Genomic DNA, 23,572 nt, shown 5'->3' on the forward strand with positions numbered 1-23,572 from the left:
AGAACTCGGAGGGCTGTTAAAATCCCCGGCTAGCACTCAAGCTTTCGTTCTGCGTGTTCCGGCGGCTGCGAGGCGGGGGAAGGCGTGGGCAGGCCCCAAGGAAACTCTGAGCACTCGGCGGGTCTGGGCGGGGGCCGGGCGGGGACACGGGTGGGGGCGCGGGCGCGGGCGCGGGCGCGGGCGCGGAATCCGCGGCTCGGGGGAGGCGCTACCTCGTGCCGCCGCGCAGGCGCGCAACCGTCTCCGCGTGAGTGCGCGCAGTCGCGCGCCTGTCCCCGCGCGGGCTCCGTAGCGCGTGTGCAGGCTGACGCAGCTCGCGGGCCCTCCTCCTGCTCTGCAGCGGCGTCGCTGGAGTTTTGGGCGTTTGGGAGGGGGCGAGGGAGCTAGAGTCAGGAGAGGGAGGCGGCGGCGGGGAGGAGGAGGAGGAGGAGCAGGCGCCGCCATGGCCGCCGCTATCACCGACATGGCCGACCTGGAGGAGCTCTCTCGCCTGAGCCCTCTGCCCCCCGGCAGCCCTGGCCCGGCGGCGCGGGGCCGGGCTGAGCCCCCCGAGGAGGAGGAGGAAGAGGAGGAGGAGGAGGAGGAGGCCGAGGCCGAGGCGGTGGCAGCGCTGCTGCTGAACGGCGGCGGCGGTGGGGGCGGCGGCGGCGGAGTGGGGGGCGGCGAGGCGGAGACGATGTCGGAGCCGAGCCCCGAGAGCGCCAGCCAGGCCGGGGAGGACGAGGACGAGGACGAGGACGAGGAGGAGGAGGACGAGAGCAGCAGCAGCGGCGGAGGCGAGGAGGAGAGTAGCGCCGAGAGCCTGGTGGGCAGCAGCGGCGGGAGCAGCAGCGACGAGACGCGCTCGCTGAGCCCCGGCGCCGCCAGCAGCAGCAGCGGGGATGGGGACGGCAAGGAGGGCCTGGAGGAACCCAAGGGACCGCGGGGCAGCCAGGGCGGCGGCGGGGGCGGCAGCAGTAGCAGCAGCGTCGTCTCTAGTGGCGGCGACGAGGGCTACGGGACCGGGGGAGGCGGAAGCAGCGCGACCTCCGGGGGCCGGCGAGGCAGCTTGGAGATGTCGTCGGATGGGGAACCCCTGAGCCGCATGGACTCGGAGGACAGGTCAGTGCACTGAAGCGTTTTCCCTTCCTTTCTTCTTTTTACACTCGTGTGCCCCTCAGAGGGGGCCAAGGGGACTTTTTGCTGAGATCCCCCGGCTCCCCGAATCTTCGGCCCCTCCCCCAGGCTCTCAACTCGGAAATCTCTCCTGGTCGCCGCGCCCCTCTCGCTGCGGAAAGCCGCTTCCAACTCTCAAAACCAATTCCCCCCCAACTCTCCTTTCCCCGCCCTCTTTCCCCTCGGCTCTGCACTCTTTACGGACCTACGGACAGCTCTAACTCAGAAACAAACCTCAAAGTAGGCCCAGATCCTCTGGCGGAGCTTAAGAGAGCCTTGATGTACACACCTCGGTATACAGGGTTAGCTTCATCCAACCGTGTTCGCGAACACTTGTCAGAACTATAATTGACAAGTGTTTTCCAACATGGCTGGTCTCGCCTGGATTTAACAGAACTTCCTTGTTCAGGGAGGAGACCCCCAACTATCACTTTTCACTACTTAAGGAAAAGACTAGTCTATTATATTTAATCAGTGCTTCTAAAATTCCTCCTGTGTAGTCATTAAGATACTCTCCAAAGTGATTTTAATAACTTCTGTTTTGGTGTGTGTGTGTGATCAAATCTGGGAGAAAGTTTAAAACAGGTATAAATTAGAAAAGAATAATGAATTGATGTCCTTTAAGATAATTTTACGGAATCAAAGAATTGGAATCGTAATAAAATACGGTCTGGAAGGTACATCATGATAGCATGTGGTTTATAATCATATAATAAGGTTTTAGCATGAATGTCATAATTTTAGATGATAATATTTAAAGTCATGTATTGGAGAGATCTCAAGGAATTAGCTTTTTTCTAAAGCTTGTTAGAAATAACGTGGATACTGACAAAAATACACTTCATTTTTTCCGAGACATTAAAATTTATTGCATCAGTACGTTTTATTTGTTATCATTACTTCTGATCACTTTGGGAAACTTTGTATTTTAACTAATTGGTTTTTAATGTACTTTTTTAAACACAGAGAACCACGTCATGAATTTTATGCTGCTTCTAGCATTTATTTTGACTATCAGTGTTTCGATGAACAGACTTTTAACCATCGGTATTGACTGGGCTTTAAAAGTTTAAGTATTCTAAAGTTCTAGGAATTCTGATTGGTAACTAATAAAAAGAAAACTTTGGTTTATGTTTGATGTTATAAGGAATACAAATCTCTAAATATTATGAAAATACAGCATTAGATTCTGTTTGACGTTTACTTTAATATCTAGTGAAGAAAATATTTTGGATGGGATAAAATAGACTGTACAAACCCTAGAGAAATTGTGCTGAACTGTATAGTCATGGCAGGAAGGAGAGTCTTCAAGACAATTTAAAATTGATGTGAACCACAAATGAAGCATATGTTATTTATCATTTTATTATATCCTCCTTCATTGGTACCAGTAGATATTTGAAAGTTGACATCAGTTTATAACGTTAGCATCTACCACAGTTCTTCCATTTACCTAGCGTGTGCGGGCACACAGACGCTTAGCACTGCATAGTTTAAATGTCTTTCCCATTCTCAGAACTCTGGTGCAATATAGGAATTAATTTTGACTTCCATTTAACAGATGAAGCAAGTTGAGTGTCTTACTCAAGACAGTAAGTCTAGAATGGAAGTGGGATAGAGCTGGATCTGAACAAAGGTTCTCAAGCCCCCTGCTATTTCCACTTCACAAGAGTTAGAATACTTCACCCTAAATAACAAGCTGTGTCAGGATTTTTCTTTTTTTTTTTTTTTTTTTGAGTTAATATCTATGCTACATCCCTTTACGAGATGATGAACTATTAGTCAAGTAATATTTCAGGAAGTGGAGTTTTGGCTTCATTGCATATTTTAAGATATTTACTGGAATATCTAACTTTTACATCATCTTTCAGAGTAAGATATTAGTGCCACAAGTCCAAATAAGGTTAAAACTTGATAGTCAAACACACTTGCTTTTCTTAATTCTTAAACATTAGAGACTATAAAATACTGTAATCATTTTACTGTTTCAGGGTAATAGATTTATCACTTGTATGAAAAAGCTTTACGGGTGAAACTGGATATGGTGATTTTAATAATCTTCATTCTTAAATGACCCCTTGTTGCCTTTAAGTTTTTTTTTTTTTTAAGAGTTCTTTTAAATTTGGAAAGGATTCATAGTTCTTATGGACTGTCCTGCAGATTACACTAATCTGTGTGGATTTTATAAATTGATTTCATGGTAGGAGGCTTTTATTTTTGTGACTGATGGAAGGATATCATGATTTTAAAGTGCTTTTAAAAAACTTGGGGCATTCCTATCAAAGTGATTTTATTAGAATTTACTGTTTTTTTTTTTTTTAGAATGCCTATTCAGTTTTTCTCTTACTTTGAAAGTAGATCATACTTTTGAGTTAACATACTTTAGAATTTGTTGAAATGTCTTATTTTAACTATAAGTGCTTCTTTTTAAGAAACATTTAGACATAAAGGCTTAGGTATTAAAGCTCATGATCCAAGGTGTCAGTTTACAAACATGTATTGGAAGTGTTGTGTGGTCAAAAGAGACTAATTTATGAAATGAATAAATGACACTTGGTACAAAAACATTGATTATTTTCCCCATGAGAAAGTTATTCAAACCAGAGTAAGGGTATTAGTGTGTTCATTTTGGTAAAGTTAGAAAACCTTAATGTTGATGTGTAATTTATTTTCTTTAGGGGGATATTTACCTACTCGAGACCACTATAAACTACTTTTTTTTTTTTACTTCAAACTTAAGCTTAACTACTTTTTAAAAAATTACTGCCTTTAAAAAAATAATTACCACCTTTTTAAAATTAATTTCTGAGACTAATTAATTTTTGAATAGAATTTTAGAATTTAAAATATTTTTGAAAATTTTTTAGTTTACAAATTCTAGTTATTGAATCAGTTTATACATTGAAAGTATTCTTACCTTTTCTGTATAAGTGAATTGATAATTTCTTTTGTGCTTGTCTCACATATATATATACATATATATATACACACATACACATATATTCTCCTCCCCCCCCCCCCCCCCCCGCCCCAACTAGAATAGAAGCCAAGACTTGTTTTGAAAAGCCAAGACCACTTTTAGCCACTTTTATCAGCCTTTCTGGGTAAATTCAGATGTCAGGTGAAAAGTGCATGTGTAAGGATGCGGTGATAGGGAAAGGCATATAGTACGAAACTTGATGATCAGGAAAGGCCACAGGCCCTTACCATTTTGTGGATCAAAATTTGGAAACCCAGTCTTAGGAGTTGCAAACTTTGAGGTGTAACTGACATTGCTCTGATGCTGGGAAAACAGGCTTATATTGCCCAATTTCTTAGTAGTATGATTTGGAAGATCTAATACGGAGGCCAAATTTCTAAATCCTATTAATGCCAGAAGGCTGGTTGCTGAAGTTATCAAGATTTATTAAGGATTTGTATGGTTGAGGCAATACAACTATGTAAAGTAATTTTTGCTTATACTTCATGATAAACTCAGTACTTAACCTCTTCAATTCTGAAGCAGCTGTCTATAGTCTCTAAAATCATTCTTTTAGGCTACCCTTTTGATTAAATTTAGGGAAAAGAGCTTTTAATTTTTTTTATTATGTTAATCACCATATTTCACATCATTAGTTTTTGAGGGAAAAGAGCTTTTAGTAGGTCTCAGTTTTCATTGACGACCTGTAACTCCCAGTTAAGGAAGGCATGGCTCTGTGCCCAAAACAAAATCATGAAAAAACTGACAGACTTCAGGATTGAATTTATGGAGAGATTCTAGGGGGTCATTTTACTTTAAGAAAAATTAAGACTACTATGTTGAGTCGATTAGAGAATCCTGTGTGTAAGTTGATTTGCTAACCAAACACAGGTATTTTCTGTGTGCTGAACTCTTTACTGGGTATTGTGGAAGATGGGAAGAAAAAACGCCTCCCACTTCATCCATCTTGCATATTACTGTGAGACTTTTTATTCCAAGGTTAGGTTTTGCCCTAGTTCCTAGCACAAAACTGCATTGACTCTAATGTAAACAAAGTCAAATTTCACACTTTGCCAATTGTATTAGCTATTTATTGCTGTGTAATAAATTTCTTTCAAATTTAGCAACTTAAAGGAACAGACATTTGTTAATTCTGAAAGTCAGGAGTGGATAGGCTTAGCTGGGTGGTTCTGGCTCAGGGTTTCATGAGGTTGCGGTGAAAAAGTTAGCTAGCCCTGCAGTCATCTGAAGACTTGACTGGGGCTAGAAATGTGTTTCCAAAATGGTTTACTTATTGTAGCTCTTGGCAGGATACTTCAGTTTCTCACCAAGTCAATGTTTGTTTGTGTGTCCTCATAACATAGCAGCTATTGCCCCTTAGAGCAAGTGATTTGAGAGAGCAAGGAAGAAGCCGCAAAGTCTTTTTATGACCTAAAATATTTGCTTTTTTTTTAATTCCTATGGTTTTTTTTTTTTAAGATTTTTATTTATTTATTTGACAGAGATAGACATAGCAAGAGCAGGAACACAAGCAGGGGGAGTGGGAGAGGGAGAAGCAGGCTTCCTGCGGAGCAGGGAGCCCAATGTGGGGCTGGAGCCCAATGTGGGGCTCGATCCCAGGACCCTGGGATCATGACCCGAGCCGAAGGCAGACGCTTAACGACTGAGCCACCCAGGCGCCCCTATTCTTCCAATGTTTTCATTAAGCGGATGAGTTTTTCCTGTTTTTCTTTTCATTCATACCCTGTTAGACAATAATTTCTTCAGATTTCGTTCACTAAGGCCACCTTTCAAAGCCTGTCAGAATGCCACAGTAAATCCTGGCTTTAATTTCTTTTTCCTTTTAATTCCCATAGATGTATTTTTGTTCTTTTCCTCCCTGCTTATGGCTCTTTTCTGTAGGTGGTGGGATGTAGAATATCTACATCTGTATACAGAGCATGTAATCTGAGTCAATCTGAATTCAGATCTTTGTATTGCTGCCTGTATTATGATTTTAAGTTAAATCTTTGAGCCTTAGTTCCTTAACTGTGAAAAAGAGTTAGGTTTTACCATGAAGGTATTCTAAAGTCCAAATGAATTTCTATTCGAGTCCTATGAATTTCTCTGAAGAATCCATGTTATTTGAATGCTTGCTTCATCCTTTTTGTTGTACAGTGGTATTTTTGAGAGCAGGGACAGTTTAGCTCATTTAGATCTAAACACAGTACCTTGGATATGTGAGTACTTAATTAATTATTAGAATTAAATTGAAACACCGACAGTAGCATTTATATAAATAAAGGAGGCTGTAAATTGGGGGCCAGGAATTAGTGCCTTTGGTTGGATCATTGTATTTGGTATTGGTAAGTTTAAAGTTATTGGGTCCGTGTACTCCAATAAAGCCCGTGAGATCCTATGCAAAATTTCATGTGATTTCTCTGAGAAGATGTCAACAACTATCAGATTTTCAAGAGTTTGGTCTAAGTTAAGAACTACCTATTTAGGGGCGCCTGGCTGGCTCAGTTGGTAGAGCTTATGACTCGATCTCGGGCTCATGAGTTCAAGCCCCATGTTGAGAATAGAGTTTACATAAAAAAACAAAACAAAACATGGGGCGCCTGGGTGGCTCATTCGGTAAGTGTCCTACTCTTGACTGCTGGTTTCCGCCCAGATCATGATCTCAGGGTTGTGGGATCCAGCCATATGTGGGGCTCTGAGCATGGAGTCTGCTTGAGATTCTTTTTCTCTTGCCTCTGTCCCTCCCCCTGCTCACATGCATGTGCCCTCCCTCAAATAAGTAAAGTCTTAGAACAAAACAGAAACAATTTACCAATTTAGAGGAGATCCAGAGGTGCATAATAAATATTTATTAAATGGTTGTGGACAAGTCTATTAAAAAATGTTGGAACAATTCTGAAATTGTGAATTTCTGTATACATATTTTTATAAATGAGTTTGGGTATGAAAAATCTGAAATGGATAATCACCACAGGGTTTTTTTCCTAAATCATTGTTTGTTCTTTAAAAGATATTATTTATTTATTTGACAGCGAGTGAGAGAGTGAGAGACAGCACAAGCAGGGGAGCAGCAGAGGGAGAGGGAGAAGCAGGCTCTCCACCGAGCAGGGAGCCCAATGCCAGGCTCAATCCCAGGACCCCGGGATCATGACCTGAGCTGAAGGCAGAAGGCAGATGCTTAACTGACTGAGCCACCCAGGTGCCCCTCCTAAATCATTGTTAAGAAGCATTTACTGTATAAAAATGCATAACATTTTATCAAAGTTAAGTGGAAATTTTGAAGTTAAGGAGGGAGAAATTGTAGGGAGAGCAGTTGTTTTAAGACTGATTTGAGTCAGAATGTGTGGTTTGAATTCTGGCTCTCACTTAAACTGGGTGACTATGGGACAGTTATTTAAATTACTTACCATCTTACTATTCAGGTTTCTCATCTGTAAAGGGGTCAGTAATAGTTAACTATCCTGTAAGATTGTTATGGGGATTATATGTAGAGTATTTGGCACACAATCTGTTTTATTTGATTAAAGATTTTATTTATTTATTTGTCAGAGAGAGAGAGGGCACAAGCAGGGGGAGTGGCAGGCCGAGGGTGAAGCAGGCTCCCCACCCAGCAAGGAGCCTGATGGCGGGACTGATTTGGGACTGATGTGGGACTTGATCCCAGGACCCTGGGATCATGACCTGAACCAGAGACAGATGCTTAACCGACTGAGTCTCCCAGACGTCCCAGCAGCACACAGTGTATTTTAAATGTTTACTGCGTACATAGAACCCCTTTGTTTTGTGCCAGGTAGTAGTCTAGGTGCAGGGTAAAGAGCAGTGAGTAAAACAAAGCCCCTGACTTCATGGGTGGGCAGACAGACTGTACAAATGAACTAGAAATAGTTAGTAATTATCTATTGTTGTTATGAAGCAATATCAGATCTGAACGCCAGAATGTACTAGGCCAACTGTTAAATGTGTGGCAAGTATCTGTAAATGAGTGCTGCAGAAACTTGCAAAAGGATATGCCAGGCCAAATACTTCATTGCAAAATCTACATTTTAATGGTTTTTTAACATACATATACACACACACACACACACACACACACACATACTCAATGGTTGACCTAAAAGGTCATATAATAGTTTTTAATATGTAAGTGAAGCTACTGTTCTATTAGTAAAAATCTTTGGAGTATATTCTCTAGTAATATTAATGGATTTACAGTGATCTAATCACATGTTGAATTCATTTTTATGATGGGTAGTTTGCATTTGTGAAAAATCATGGTTATATTGACCTTGGAACTAAATGTGGACAATTTTGGGCATCCGAGGAGATGAGAGGGATGTATGGATGTTTAAAAAAACACATTTTGAGCATTTACTTTGATGGTTAGCATGGTGCCCTGTCTCGTATTAAGAAATGTGATGGTTCCTCCCCAGTTTTTATTTTTTTAAAGTAGGCTCCATGCCCAATGTGGGGCTTGAACTCACTACCCCAAGATTAAGAGTCACATGCTCTTTACAGACTAAGCCAGCCAGGTGCCCCCAGATAGCTAGTTTTTAATGAGAAGAGTAAAAAGATGATTCCACCGTTCTTTAGTTTTTCTGTAAAGTGTTTGTGACACAGTACATTAAAATAAAAATTGGGGCACCTGGGTGGCTCAGTCGTTAAGCGTCTGCCTTCGGTTCAGGTCATGGTCCCAGGGTCCTGGGATCGAGTCCCACGTCGGGCTCCCTGCTCGGCGGAGAGCCTGCTTCTCCCTCTCCCACTCCCCCTGCTTGTGTTCCCTCTCTCGCTGTGTCTCTCTCTGTCAAATAAACAAAATCTTTAAAAAAAAATAAAAACTGGCAAGTATTGTAGTCAATGGTTAAAGTTTTGGTGGGGAGGGGGTTGGAGTTTAGGGTTAGGTGAGTGATGAGAAAATTTTTAAAAAGATTTATTTATTTGGGAGAGAGAGAGAACACAAACAGGGAGGAGGGGCAGAGGGAGAGAGAGAGAGAAGCAGACCCCCCTCCCCCACTGAGCAGGGAGTGGGACCCTGGGATCATGACCTGAGCTGAAGGCAGAGCCATAACGGACTGAGCCACCCAGGTGAGGGGAGGAGAAATTTTTAGAAAGCCTAAATGAAACAGGAAGAATAGAGCCCACCATATTCAGGAGACTTCCTGCCTAGGTCAGAGGATTCACATTGGAACTGAGAAATAAGAATGGCTAAAGTGGGATTTTTCATGCCAATAACAGATGTTGGCATTTTTGTCAGTGTAGGTCTGTGCGTCAGTTTTTTTTTTTTTTTTTTTTTTTTGCCTCTCTCCAACTTCTCTTTGTAACTCGTAATCCCATTCAGGTTTTATCTCAAACATTTTCACAGGCCGACTATCCCTGATTTCTTTGTTAGACACAATGCTAGCACTCCCAAGTTCTTCAATGCCCTTGTTACAATTTGAGTATTATTTACTGTTTATCTCTCCTGCTAGAGTTTATGCTCCCTGAGAACAGGATCATGTCTCTTCTGATCATGGTTCTATCCAGAGCACCTAGTACAGTGCCTGATGCTTATTTTAGGTACTTTTTTTTTTTTTTAAGATTTTATTTTTGGGCGCCTGGGTGGCTCAGTCGTTAAGCGGCTGCGTTTGGCTCAGGTCATGATCCCAGGGTCCTGGGATTGAGCCCCGCATCGGGCTCCTTGCTTGGCGGGAAGCCTGCTTCTCCCTCTCCCACTCCCCCTGCTTGTGTTCCCTCTCTCGCTGTGTCTCTCTCTGTCAAATAAATAAATAAAATCTTCAAAAAAAGATTTTATTTTTAAGTAATCTCTCCACCCGATGTGGGGCTCAAATTTACAACCCTAAGATCAAGAGTTGCATGCTCTACCGACTGAGCCATCCAGGCACCCCTTAGGTATTCTTAAGTGTATTTTGGATGAAGGATGAAAATTCTTTGTTACAGGAGAATGTGGCAAAAGTAGAGAGGAAATTTTGGGAGTTGGGAGACCAATTAGGAAGTGGTAGGAATAGTTACAGGTGTGAAATGAAGAGATTTGAACTAGGGTACAAGTTGGGGAAAAAAATCATGCTTGGGAAACTAAATCAAAGGAAAGAAAAACTAATTTCCTGAGTGGCTTATAAGAAAAATATGTTACTATTTCTGAGTAAAATGTTTTTTTCTTGAGGATTTCATTGGAACAATAGCTTGCTTATTTTTCCAGACACATCCATCACAAATAACTCAAGGAAAAGTTAACCTTAACCTAGAAGGAATTATAATTTAACTTCTCAGAAGTTGTTTCTCTGCCCGTAAAATAGAATATCTTAGTGTTGTGATTAAATGAGATGGAATATGTAAAGGGCCTAGGGCTATATTTAATTCATAGAGTCATTTATACTTCCATTTCTTATGCAGATAGATGTGGAAAGAAAACTGTTTGAGAGTAATTGGTATTATAGTACTGGCTTTACTAGAGACTGCTTGCAAATCATTTCTCTGAACTTCAGATTGATTCTTCTTCATAAAAGTGAGGGTTTTAAACAATATAAAATAATTTGGAGCTCAAATTTGGTGATTCTGTTGTAGACTTGGCAAATGCTCTATTTTATCCTTTTGATAATCCAGAATATTGGAAGCGTGGCTTTGCTATATCCAGGATCTCAAAGATACTTTACATAGGTCCTTCTGGGTTCAAAAATCACCATAATTTATGGTGTCATATTGAAATATCCATTTGTGTTTGTCTTTTCTAGGCTATAACATTTTTAAGAATTTAAAATCTGGTTCTCTTTATTTTTATACTTACATTACCTACCAGCTATACTTAACCTATTTGCACTGCCTATATTCAGAACTCAATAATTGGTTGAATTCAACTGAATGTGGATGTATCTGATACATATTTCTTCTTTCTCACTATCATAACTGTATGAAACAGGAAGGAGAACCGTTCTGTGCCTTATATCTTCCCCCGTTCTTTTTTTTAAAGTTGGTTTACTTATTTAAGTAATCTCTCAATGTGGCGCTCAAACTCACAACCCCAAGATCAAGAGTCCTCATGCTCTTGTGACTGAGCCACCAGGCACCCCTTCTCCCAATTCTTTTTAACAGCATATGTGGAAACAGTATTTGAAAAAAGTTGTGATATTTGAAAAATTAAAAAAAGCAGACTTCCCCAACTAATACTTTGTTTCCCAACAAAAAAATAAATTTAGATATTATTTTAGGAGAAAACTATTCTGTACTTTGCTTATGAATCTGAGATTCTTGAGCTTATTGGAAGGATTTTATGAAGTTCAGTTCTTTGCGTCCTCACAAACTAATGAGGCAAGGAAGTGCAGACATTAGAACTTGCCCAAACTGACACTGCTCCTTGAGAATGCGGGCAGTCCTGGCTCCGGATGTGCTCTTAGCTACTATACTGCCTAGACAACTCTTGTAACCAACCTTGACTGGGAAAGTTTAATTAATATACTATTAAGTCAGTGGCTAGTTTAATTTTCTTTTTTTTTTTTAAAGATTTTATTTATTTATTTGACAGAGACACAGCGAGAGAGGGAACACAAGCAGGGGGAGTGGGAGAGGGAGAAGCAGGCTTCCCGCGGAGCAGGGAGCCCGATGCGGGGCTCGATCCCAGCACCCTGGGATCATGACCCGAGCCGAAGGCAGATGCTTAATGACTGAGCCACCCAGGCGCCCCGCTAGTTTAAATTTCAACTGCCTCTTTTGCAAAGAATAACTTAGGAGCTTGAATTCATTTACCTTTCTGGGCCTCATTTTCATTGGTAATTATAATATACATAGCCTAGATCCCTTTTAAGACTATGAAGTATAAAAGGTGGTTTTTAAGTGTTGTAATTATTCAGTCTTTATGGGAATAGAGAGTCTTTATTGGCATTTTATTTAAGTTTAATGCTTTTCGAAGTCCGTCTTGCTTTCTGGTTTCCATTTATATTTCAAATTTCTAGAAAGATGAAGTGTTACTAATTAGAGAAAATATAGAGACTGTAGAAGGGTATTTGTATTTCTCAGTAAATACATTTACTATATCATTGCTAAATTATAAAATTTTTGTCATTACTTTTTATAAATATTTGTTAAAGTACCGAGAGTGGATGAATCAGCAGATTTTTTAGTGCTTTACGTTCATGTTGGCAGTCATTTGAATATGTCTTTTGAGGTGTTGAGGACTCCTGTAGGCATTTTTGGCAGAAATGTGTGTACAGAAATCATCTGATAAAATCATTTTTATGATTTAACACTAACTTAAAAAAAATGAGTAAATGTGATTGTTTCTTATAAAATGGGTGTTAGTCTTCTTAGCAGGTTTTTTTTACATACCGTCTTTGCATATAGGCATTTTCCTGGAAATCTTTGAAGGTAAAAGATTAAAAAAAAGGTAAAAGATAACTCCTTATAATGTAATTACATTGGAATAGAATGTTTCTAGTAATACAGTGTTTTTGAAGGTAATTGCTTGCTGATCTGGTCTTAAACTGCGTGAAAAATGTGGGTGGAGTAATCTTAAAGAGCAGTAGACTAGAAATGAGAAGCAGATTTAAAATGATGTGCACAGTGGCAATATAAGAATGCAGCCTACTTGTTTTCCATAAGCTGTATTTCATCATTGTTGCATAAAGTCCCTTTTGACCAATTTAGTGAATGCTGCTTGGTCTTGGGGAAAAAATCTTTTGTTTTTATTCAGAGAAATAATTGTAGGGATGGAGAGTAGTCTTTTTCTTGATTAGAAAAACCCATTTTAGCTTTTTAAATTACAGTGATAATAGCTTGTAATTACAGTAACAATAGTAATAATAATATCTTGGTTTTGGCTAATGATTTTTAGTGTGTCTCCAATTAATTTTTATGATTATCTCAGTAGGACAAAGCCATACATTTTACTTGCCTTAAAAATCCTACTTAAATTTGTCACTAAAAGTATGTGAGCATTTACTGTGTGCAAGGCACTACACTACCTAGGCTTAGGAGTTTACTCTAAATGAGAGACTTTTAGGTGATTCATAGTACAAATCAAGTAGATCAGAAGGAGCAGAATTCTTTCCACCTTGGGTGAGTAGGGAGGGCCTTAAGGAAATGTGACTTGAGCATATATAACAGATGTAATAAAACAAGCACTTGTCTTTACTTCTTTTTTCTTTTTTACTTTTTTTTTTTTAAAGATTTTATTTATTTATTTGTGAGAGAGAGCACGTGCGCAGAGGCAGGGGGAGCCTGCAGGCAGAGGGAGAAGCAGGCTCCCTGCTGAGCAAGGACCCTCGGATCATGACCTGAGCTGAAGGCAGATGCTTAACTGACTGAGCCACCGAGGAGTCCCTTTACTTATTTCTTCTGATTGCTTCTGAGCTTAAAGATCTAAAAGCCTTCAGCACCATAGCAGTTTGGAAGGCAAAACGAGGCAGCCTTACAGAAATCTGATGTGATCTAAATTCCTTAATCCCATTTAAAACCCAGTTTCATAATTTACTATTTGTTCTTGGTAAAGAAAGATCAAAGTGACTGCCCCTGTCCCTAGACAAATGAATATTTGGAGTTGAATTTTATGTTGGCACTGTTAGGTTCCTATCTGTTTTAGTGGCCTAGGTTCTGAATTTGGGACAAGTTCTATCTGAGGATAGTGTTGCTTTCTATGACTTTGAATTAATTTTTTTATGAAGCTAATTGGCTTGTAGGAATCTTTTTTTTTTAAATATTTTATTTATTTATTTTACAGAGACACAGCGAGAGAGGGAACACAAGCAGGGGGAGTGGGAGAGGGAGAAGCAGGCTTCCCACTGAGCAGGGAGCCTGATGCGGGGCTTGATCCCAGGACCCTGGGATCATGACCCGAGCTGAAGGCAGATGCTCAAAGACTGAGCCACCCAGGCACTCCCTTTTTTTTTTTTTCGTTTTTTTTGTTTTAAGAGAGAGAGGAGGGGCAGAGGGAGAGAATCTTAAGCAGGCTCCCTGCCCAGCTCAGAGGCAGATGTAGGGCTCGATCTCATAACCCTGAGATCATGACCTGAGCCAAAATCAAGAGTGGGGCGTTTAACCAACTGAGCCACCGACTGAGCCACCCAGGCGCCCCAGGAATCAAATTTAATAGTTTATCTTGTTAGCAAAACTGTATGCCTCAAAGAATCAAATTATATGTAGTGTTAAATATCTTTTGTGTTGTGTGTGTTATAGATGTACAAAAGCAAAGAAACAACTTTTTGTATGAGCACACCAAGTGAAACTTATTTTGACATGTGATATGGGCTGCATTTCAGTATTTCTCAAATCTGTGGTTTGCCCATATTTTTCCTTTGTATAAATGTAGCAGCTGAGTTGTTTGGCATTGGTGTTTTGTATTTGTGTGACTTTGGGCAAGTCACATAATTTCTGTGTCTCAAGTCTCTTATCTGTTAAGATGAGGATACTGATGTACCTATCTCATGTGGTTGTTGTAAACATTAAATGAGTTAATACATGTCAAGCATTCTTCCAATTACTATGGCTCCATGACAACCAACTCCAACATTTAATGATTTAAAACAATTACTTCGCTTACAAATCTAAGATCTGAGCCGGGCTGGGTAGGGTTAGATCATTCCTGCTCTAGTTGGTGTCAGTTTAGAACAGCATAAAGGCTGGGAACTGTAATCACCAGAAAACTTACCCACTCACCTATCTGTCACATGTGTAGTGCCTGGGCTGAGAAGACTGAAACAGCTGGGACTCCCTGGCATCTCTCTCTAGCTCTGTGTACTTTTTTCATGAGTTATCTTGAGCATGGTGGCTTTAAGGGAGCCAGATTTCTTTATGTGGTAGTTCTGGTCTCCCAAGCCGTGTGTCCCAAGAGTGAGTCAGGCTGAAGCTGTAGTATTGCCTTTTATGACCTCGCCTTGTAAGTCTTGCAGTATCACTTTTGCAGTAGTCTCTGGCTTGTTCACATTCAAGAGGAGGTAATAATGACCCCCCCAGCACTTTGATGCCATATTGTAAGAAAAGGATATGGGAAAGTGTATATGGTGTGGCCATCTTTGGGAAATAAACTCAGTAAGTTTTAGCTGTTATGATAAAGAATAGGAGTACAGATTTAAATAGAGCACCTTTTGTGATGCAAATTTTGATTCAGTAGGTTATATGATTTTTTTTTTTCTTAGGAGAAAGTCATAAAATGTAACAGGCAGGCAGTTGGTAATATTCTTGAAGTGCCTGTTTCTTTTAACTGGTTTAGTTTTGACTTGCAATCCCATTTTCAATGCCTAGAATAAAGAGCAGGGCATAAAATTATAGTCCATTCCAACAAACGGAGGTGAGAAATAGTAGAATTTCACTCTTAGAGTTGTATATTCATATAATATCAGGAATACAACTTCACACTTGTCAAGAATACAGGCTTGTCTTAAATGCTTGGCACTCTTGAATTTTAGCCTTTAATTTTGATTATAAGCATGGGAGAGACATAGAGTAATCATTCTAGTAGTGAGTAGCAATTTTGTAGATGACAGGAACATCACCTGTTAGCCAAATAACAACTTACCTCGTTCTGTGATTAGATTAGGCATCTAATATGGATATAATGCTGTTTACCTACAATTTGATAAATACCTTGAAAACTATGTATAGTTTACATATTTTTATGTAAAGCTATTACCAGTTAGCATTAAGCTAAATTTATAATGTTTGCTCTGACCCTTTTAAATGTAACTTTATAAATCAGTAGAATTTTTATTTCCATTTATCTCATGTCACTTTCTTCAGTCCATATGGAGGACCATGTTCATTCTTTTAAAATAAGAATTATAGAATATTTGTTTTATAGTAAGTCAGATAGAAGCTTATGAACCTAAGACTTTCTAAAGATTATATGGTTTTCATTGAAGAACAAAAATAAAACAGCCTTGATTCTTTAGAGATTAGGAAGGTTCTTTTGTGGAACCTCAATCAATAACTTCGAGATCCTGAAGGAAGTGGTTAGATGCCTTGATCATCTTGTTTTCCTACTATATTCTTTTTTTTAGATTTTATTTTTAAGTAATCTCTACACCCAATGTGGAGCTTGAATTCACAATCCCCAGATCAAGAGTTGCATGTTCCACTGACTGAGCCAGTCAGGTGCCCCTTCCTACTAAATTCTTTAAGTTTATGGCACTTTTTATCCTCTCTGTCACTTACTCTGTATATGATACAGCTCCATGTTTTCTTTTTTTTTTTCCTAAAGATTTTATTTATTTATTCATGAGAGACAGAGAGAGAGAGAGGCAGAGGCAGAGGGAGAAGCAGTCTCCCCGCCGAGCAGGGAGCCCGATGCAGGACTCGATCCCAGGACCCTGGGATCATGACCTGAGCTGAAGGCAGACGCTTAACTGACTGAGCCACCCAGGCGTCCCAGCTCCATGTTTTCTGTTTTTTTGTTGTTGTTTCTAACTTTTTAATATAAAAGTACTATCCATTTCATAACTTGTAGTTTGACAGTTTTGAGGACTATTGCTGAGAAAATAAACAATGTAAAAACAATTTACAGACTGAGTAGTGGATGACATTTTTCCCCCAAATGAATTTTTGTGTGGAACCCCAATGCCTAAGACATATTAAAATATTTTATTAGTATTTATTTTTTATAAGGTCACAAATTTTACATTAATTTATAAAGTCAGAACAGTAAAACTTAAGTGAATTTAAATTCGAAGTAGGTTTTGTAAATCAATGTTACATGTTTATGTCAGTTTTAGTATTCAAACAAAATTTCCTTATTCTATTTTTTAAATTCTTTTTTTTGTCAGTCTCACCAGAGATTTTCAGCTTTTTTTTTTTAAGATTTTATTTATTTATTTATTTGTCTGGAGTGAGCATGCACAAGCAGGGGGAGCAGCAGGCAGAGGGAGAAGCAGGCTCCCCACTGAGCAAGAGCCCAATGTAGGACTGGATCCCAGGTCCCTGGGATCATGACCTGAGCTTAACCCAATTAACTGAGCCACCCAGGTCCCCCCCCCCTTTTTTTTTTTTAAGATTTTTCTTATTTGAGAGAGAGGCAGAGATAGCGAGAAGGGAGGAGAGGGAGAAGTGGGGGGCCAACTTGGGGCTGGATCACAGGACCCTGGGATCATGACCTGAGCTTAAGGTAGATACTCAACTGACTGAGCCACCAAGTGCCCCACCTTGTTCTATTTTGGCTGCTTAGTCTTGAAAATTTGACTTGCAGATATGGGCAGCTTGTCTTTCAGTCTCCATATACTATTTAGTTCTACTGATGAAGAGCTATGAAAGGGGATTACTAGTAGGGAAGTTTTGTTTGAAAAATACCATTACTTAATGATTTTTTTTTTTTTTTTTAAGATTTTATTATTTGTTTTGACAGAGAGCGAGAGAGGGAACACAAGCAGGGGAAGTGAGAGAGGGAGAAGCAGGCTTCCTGCTGAGCAGAGAGCCCGATGCGGGGCTCGATCCTAGGACCCCAGGATCATGACCTGAGCCGAAGGCAGATGCTTAACAACTGAGCCACCCAGATGCCCCACTTAATGATCTTAATTGTGTTTATATCACAAATGCAAAAGTGACTAGAACCTCAAACTTAAGCAGTAAAACTCTTAGTATTGTTTTATGTCAGCCCTTTAATTTGTTACTAGCTCCCTAGGAGGGGAGAGCATGGAGCAAGTAACTGTGAGTCTTCTTAGAAGGTGTTTACTAGGTAAGGCATAAGGATGTGATTTGCAGATCTAATTTTATGTAAATGGACGTGTGGAGGCCTAAATTAGATCTGCAGTACAGATCTGCAACTTTGCTAATCAGTGACATATTTATAGGAAATTCTGATATTTTAAGTGTTTTGAGTGACAAGAGTAAATTATACTTGAATTCAAATTATACACCCATATACCTTCAGGCCCCTGTTCTCAACCCTCCTTAAAATGAGACATTTCAGGGGCACCTGGGTGGCTCATTTGGTTAAGCCATCTGCCTTTGGCTCAGGTCATGATCCCAGGGTTCTGGGATAGAGCCTGTTTCTCCCTCTCCCTCTGCCTGCCGCTCCCCCTGCTCATGCTCTCTCTCTCTCTGTCAAATAAATAAAATCTTAAAAATAAAGTTAGACATTTCAGTAACTAGAAACTAAGAGCAGGGAGAAGAAAAGTATTCTTGGTATCTTACCAAGGAAAATCCACAATACAAATGAATTTCCTCATAGGTAACTGAAAAGCCTCCTGATAAGCCTTCTACTCGGCCTCGGATTCAATTTCAGGTTCAGCAATTACACTCAGAATAAAGTAAAAATATTCCAGCTCAGAAACATACTCTTTCCAATTTTTTTTAGAGTGTCATTTAAGCTTTCCTCCAGGACAGTGGTTCTCAAACATTTTGCTTTTAAAAACCCCTTTGCTTTCTTAAATATTGAGGACTATGACTTAGATCTCAGAAAAGCTATTAAAAAAGTTATTGAAAAAATTAAAGAGCTTTTGTTTATGTGGGTTACATTTATCACTATTACAGGAGCAGAAATTAATACCAAGAACTTTAGAAACATTAAGAATAAACCAATATGTATATGTATTTTTTTTTTTTTTTTTAGGAGGCTCCCTGCCCAATGTGGGGCTTGAACTCATGACCCTGAGATCAGGAGTCACATGCTCTACTGCCTGAGCCAGCCAGGCTCCCCTAAATAGTACTTTCTTAGTGTAGAATAACTTTTCCAGTTAAAAAAAATTGAAGAGTGATGTTTTATATTTAGTGTCTTTAATGTCTGGCTTAACAGCTAGTTTTTCATATCTACTTTTACATTCAGTCTGTTGCAATGAATTGTTTGGTTAAACTATATGAAGACTACTTGGCCTCGTACAGGTATTTAGTTAGAAAAGGAAGGATATTTTAATAGCCTTTTAAGGTTAATTGTATGGCTATTTGATACAAGGGATAGTTTTTTGTTTTGTTTTACAGTGTTTGCAATGTAGAATCTGAAACCATATCAGTGAACTTACTCTGTTACATGAAGACCATGGTCTTGTCCTCCATCATGATAATATAGCATCCATGTATTGCTTCCTCTTTTCCTGTTATCTTGTCATTTGGCAAGCTGCTCTTTACTTTTCAGTGTTGGCAACCCGGTCAGCTGTGGTCATAGCCACCACACAGATGTTTTGCTTGATAGTATTTGAGTTCTCAAAGAAGATTCTGTTCTTATAGTGAGTTGGCCTTTGAATTCTCAGAGGAAATCATTTTCATAAAATCTATGTACTTTAGATGTTGGGGTTAAAAAGTCTGGTGTGCTGGGTAGTTTCTTAAGAGGCAAAGGGCCCATGGAAAAGAGGGTAAAGGGAATGTTGTTATGTTGAAAATGTCTCATGTCCTTCTCTGAATATTGCATTTGAATTTCCAGCGTGTTTTTTTTGAAACTTAGGGATTATCTGTTGTCACAGGGTGTGCGTGTGTGTCTGTGTGTTTTTGTGTATGGTTTGGTTTATCATTTTGCAGTGGGAAACACTTCCTTACATAGTCCGATCAGTCTTATTTGGGTAATAATGGTAAAAGATCTTTTAGAGTCTTGCTACTTACACTGTTGTAGCAGTAGTCTCAACAAGTAGGTGCTTGTTAAAAATACGATATCTCAGGTTCTACCCCAAAATCTACCAAATCAGTATCTGCATTTAATAAGATTCCAGGTAATTCATATAATATTGAGAAGCACTGCTTTATTTAGATTATTATAATTATCTAAATAGTAAGAGTGCTTTTTCTGCCTTTGGTTTTTGTCCAAATACTAGGCTGCTTTTGTTCACATTTTACAGAATCAATAGGTGTTCATTGGGAAGGAGAACTGAGTGAAACTTTTAATGTATTTACTATCCTGGAATATTACAGGATCAAGTGAAAGGAATGTCCCCGTCTAGTTCAGATCATCTTGATATCTTATTATAGGAAGGAGGAAGACTGTTTTCTATGAGATCTATATCTAGCTCAGTGTCCTGTCAAAATCGAAATTAACTACAACTTGTCTCCTGTGCTCTCCTGCAGCAGGACTGTTGCCCTTTATCAGTCTTAGGAATGGAGAGAACCACTGATTTCAGCATGGGTCTGGGGCCAAAAGGGAGCCCGGAGGCTTAGGATTTGGGCACTGCCTAGAAGTTGGAGGAACCTAAAAGGGCTATTTGGTAGGACTCCAGTTGGCCCTGCTAGGGAATGGGAGACTCTCTGGGTATGCTGCACATGTGTGAACGTCTCTTGAGTCTTCTAGGGCATGGGACCTGTCCCTTACCTCCTCTGCCATTGCGTTTGCAGCTTAGTTGCCATCGATAGACACAGTTCACGCTCTTAACATCAGCATTACGCCATCTTTTTATGAGGATCTGTATCCACATGAAGTACTGTGTTTCAAGTGAACGATACTGCACATAGACTGATTACCCAGTGCTTAGTGTTTATGGATATTTGGACTTACAGGGTTCCCTTTCTATGGTAAAATTAATAAGCAAAAGTACATTAAGCACTGTGTAGATAGTCTTTATATTGCTAGTTGGATATGTTACGAGTAGGAGTCTCTTGACCTTTACTCTGTCCAATTTAAGAAGAAAATTGGTTTCATTTTCAACTAATTGTGGACTTTTACATGAAAGTAGTACATGTATAAGATTAAAAATTATACAAAAGGTTTCTCTCCTACTGACCCTCCCTTCCCCCCTCCAAAAAAACATGGACAGTGTTTTGTGTATCCTTCAAAACAAGTTTTGCCTTTAGAGGATAGCTGTGTCTATATCTCCCTTCCCGACCTAGGTGTGGAAATTAGAGCATTACTACCGTGTGTGCGTGCGTGCATGTGTGCATCTTTACGCTTTGCTGTACCTTAGAGATTGTGTCATAGTAGGTCATTGAAATTTATCTCTTTCCCTAAGATTGTTTATAATTTGAGTATGGTTGGTTGTTCACTTAAAACTATTAGTATTTTATTTGCCTTTGGAGTTAATTAGTATGATTTACAAAAGTTGAGTTTTATAGTCAAAATATATGAAACCACAATAAGGAAAATAGGTAACCAACCATTTTGTGGTCATGAAACTTGAAATTTCTAAGGCTCAAATTAAAATATGCATTTTAGAAAAACTGCCATACTCACAGTTTATTCCTGCAAAAAACAAAAAAATATGAATAAATGTTTAGGTATTCAAGAGGTGATTTGCATTTGAGAGTTGAATAGAGATTACAAAGGAAAAAAACCAAATCTCTACACCCAGTGTAGGGCTGGAACTTACAACCCCAAGATCAAGAGTCACATGCTCTACTGATTGAGCCTGCCAATTACAAAGTTTTAGAATGAAGTTTTAGAGTTTAAATTTAGAACATATATATTGAATGGTAGATAGCCACATGAACTTACGTGAATATTCTTTAAAGGGAAATCTGAGATATTTTTCATGTCTGAAGCATACAAAAACATTTTTGCTAGTTTTTTTAAATGGGTGCATAGGATGTTAGACACAAATTATTATTAAGCTTACTTAATAAGGGGGCAGGGAAAAACAACAGAAAGCTTATTGAATAAGTTAAAATTTATTTTGACTTTTATATATGAGCAAATAAGGTTGTGGTTTTAGGTGAATGTTCTTATTTTTAGAAGGTGTGTCCTGAAATAATTGTGGTTGAAGTATCGTGTTTGCAACTTGCAGATGATTGAGAAAAAAAATTACAGCCAAAAGGATAAAATGTAAATTGTGAAGTTAAGATTTAGATACACTTTTCTGTGTTTTTGAAATTTTCTGTAATTAAAAACTTGGGAGTAGGGAAGCATACCCCTTAAGAGTTAATATAACTTTCATAATTTTTGTTAAATTGCAAGCAGATACATAGCTTTTGATGGATTTTAGCCTGCAAACATTCTTACTGTTGACCCCTCTGTGGTTGAAGCTACTTCCCTGTAGTTTCTGTATTGGGAAGATAATAAAAATTTTTTTTAATGAATTGCTTTTAATTTTTTTTAAATTTTATTTATTTTTTTAAGAGAGAGAGAAAGAATGAGCACAAGGGGAGGGGCAAAGGGAGAGGGAGAGAACCTTAAGCAGACTCTGCCTACCATGGAGCCTGATGGAGTGCTTGATATCACAGCTCTGAGATCATGACCTGAGCCAAGTCGGATGCTTAACTGACTGAGCCACCCAGGCACCTCTAAAGATTTTTTTTTAAGATTTTATTTATTTATTTGATGAGTCACATACTCTCTTGACTGAGCCAGCCAGGTTCCCCTAAATTGATGGCTTTTAAAAGGAAGCAAAAGTGTGTTCATTTTATTAAGATATGAAATTTTGGGCATTCAGAATTACTTCTATTACTTTTATTTCTACTAATATGTGATTTTCTTAATAAAAGGGTTACTAATATGTTATACTTTGTTTAGTAAATAAAAAGTAAAAAGGATTGATTGGCTTTTCAGTCCTTTTTGTGGATTGAGACTAGTTTAAAAAAAAAATGAAGGCCAGGAAAAGACATTTTATTTGGACTTCAGTAAAATCAGGGAAACTTTGATTGTAGAAAACCCAGTTTTCTCTCTTCTGCTTATTTATTTATTTAATTTTTTAAAAAGACTTTATTTGTCAGAGAGCACAAGCAGGGGGAGCAGCAGGCAGAAGGCGAAGCAGGCTCCCTGCTGAGCAAGGAGTCCAATGTGGGACTTGATCCCAGGACCCTGGGATCATGACCTGAGCAAAGGCAGATGCTTAACCAGTTGAGCCACCCAGGTGTCCCTGCTTTTTAGAAGGGAAAATACAACACAATTTCCCAAACTTCTTTGAGACGGAGAGAGGTAGGCTATGACAAGCACTAATCCTCAGATTAGTGAATAGAAGATAAGATTTTGGATTAACAAGTGATTTGCAGAACTGTAAAGATACTCTTGATTCTTATTTATAGCTAGAGTAGCTATTACTCTGTTACTTTATTGTGCTTCTTAGAACTATGGAAGGGATGAAATGCGTTGAGCTGTGTGTGTGTGTGTTTTCTGTAGGTTTTAGTATTGGGGAGTTCATGTCTGCCAAAAGTTGCTTAAATTATCCCATATCTGGTTTTGAGGTACTAGTGTTTTTTGCCTTGATTTGCACTTTATTGCCAACTAAATAATTTCAAAGCAGTGTTGTTTTCTAATAGAAAATATGGTTAGTATGCTTTGTATGGAGCAGAATGTCAAGTAGTAATCTTAATTATAAGATCATATTCATGTTAGTGAATTTCTAGGAATAACACAGCCTTTTTTCTTCTTTTGTAGCATAAGCAGTACTATAATGGATGTAGACAGCACAATTTCCAGTGGGCGTTCAACTCCAGCAATGATGAATGGACAAGGAAGCACTACTTCTTCAAGCAAAAATATTGCCTATAATTGTTGTTGGGACCAGTGCCAGGCTTGCTTCAACTCTAGTCCAGATCTGGCAGATCACATCCGTTCCATACATGTAGATGGTCAGCGAGGAGGGGTTGGTTTTGTCATTTCTTTTTTTCACTCCCTGTTTTCATTAGTTTTATTAATTT

The 23,572-nt window shown here is 39.1% G+C and overlaps 1 protein-coding gene across 1 annotated transcript in view; it reads left to right on the forward strand.

Annotated features, from left to right (window-relative positions):
- Nucleotides 1–293: 293 nt before the first annotated feature.
- Nucleotides 294–23,572, forward strand: part of AEBP2 (AE binding protein 2) — a 68,660-nt gene continuing 45,381 nt past the window's right edge. Inside the window, exons 1-2 of the mRNA XM_088025932.1 lie at nucleotides 294–1,101; nucleotides 23,310–23,517. Of these exons, the coding sequence (XP_087882058.1) occupies nucleotides 443–1,101; nucleotides 23,310–23,517 (867 nt within the window). The 5' untranslated portion in view covers nucleotides 294–442. The remainder of the gene's footprint in view (nucleotides 1,102–23,309; nucleotides 23,518–23,572) is intronic.

The sequence above is a fragment of the Eumetopias jubatus genome, unplaced genomic scaffold (genome assembly GCF_037043125.1).
Source record: "Eumetopias jubatus isolate StellerSeaLion01/CBP00866 unplaced genomic scaffold, mEumJub1_p1.0 scaffold_8, whole genome shotgun sequence".
Classification (NCBI taxonomy): Eukaryota; Metazoa; Chordata; class Mammalia; order Carnivora; family Otariidae; genus Eumetopias; species Eumetopias jubatus.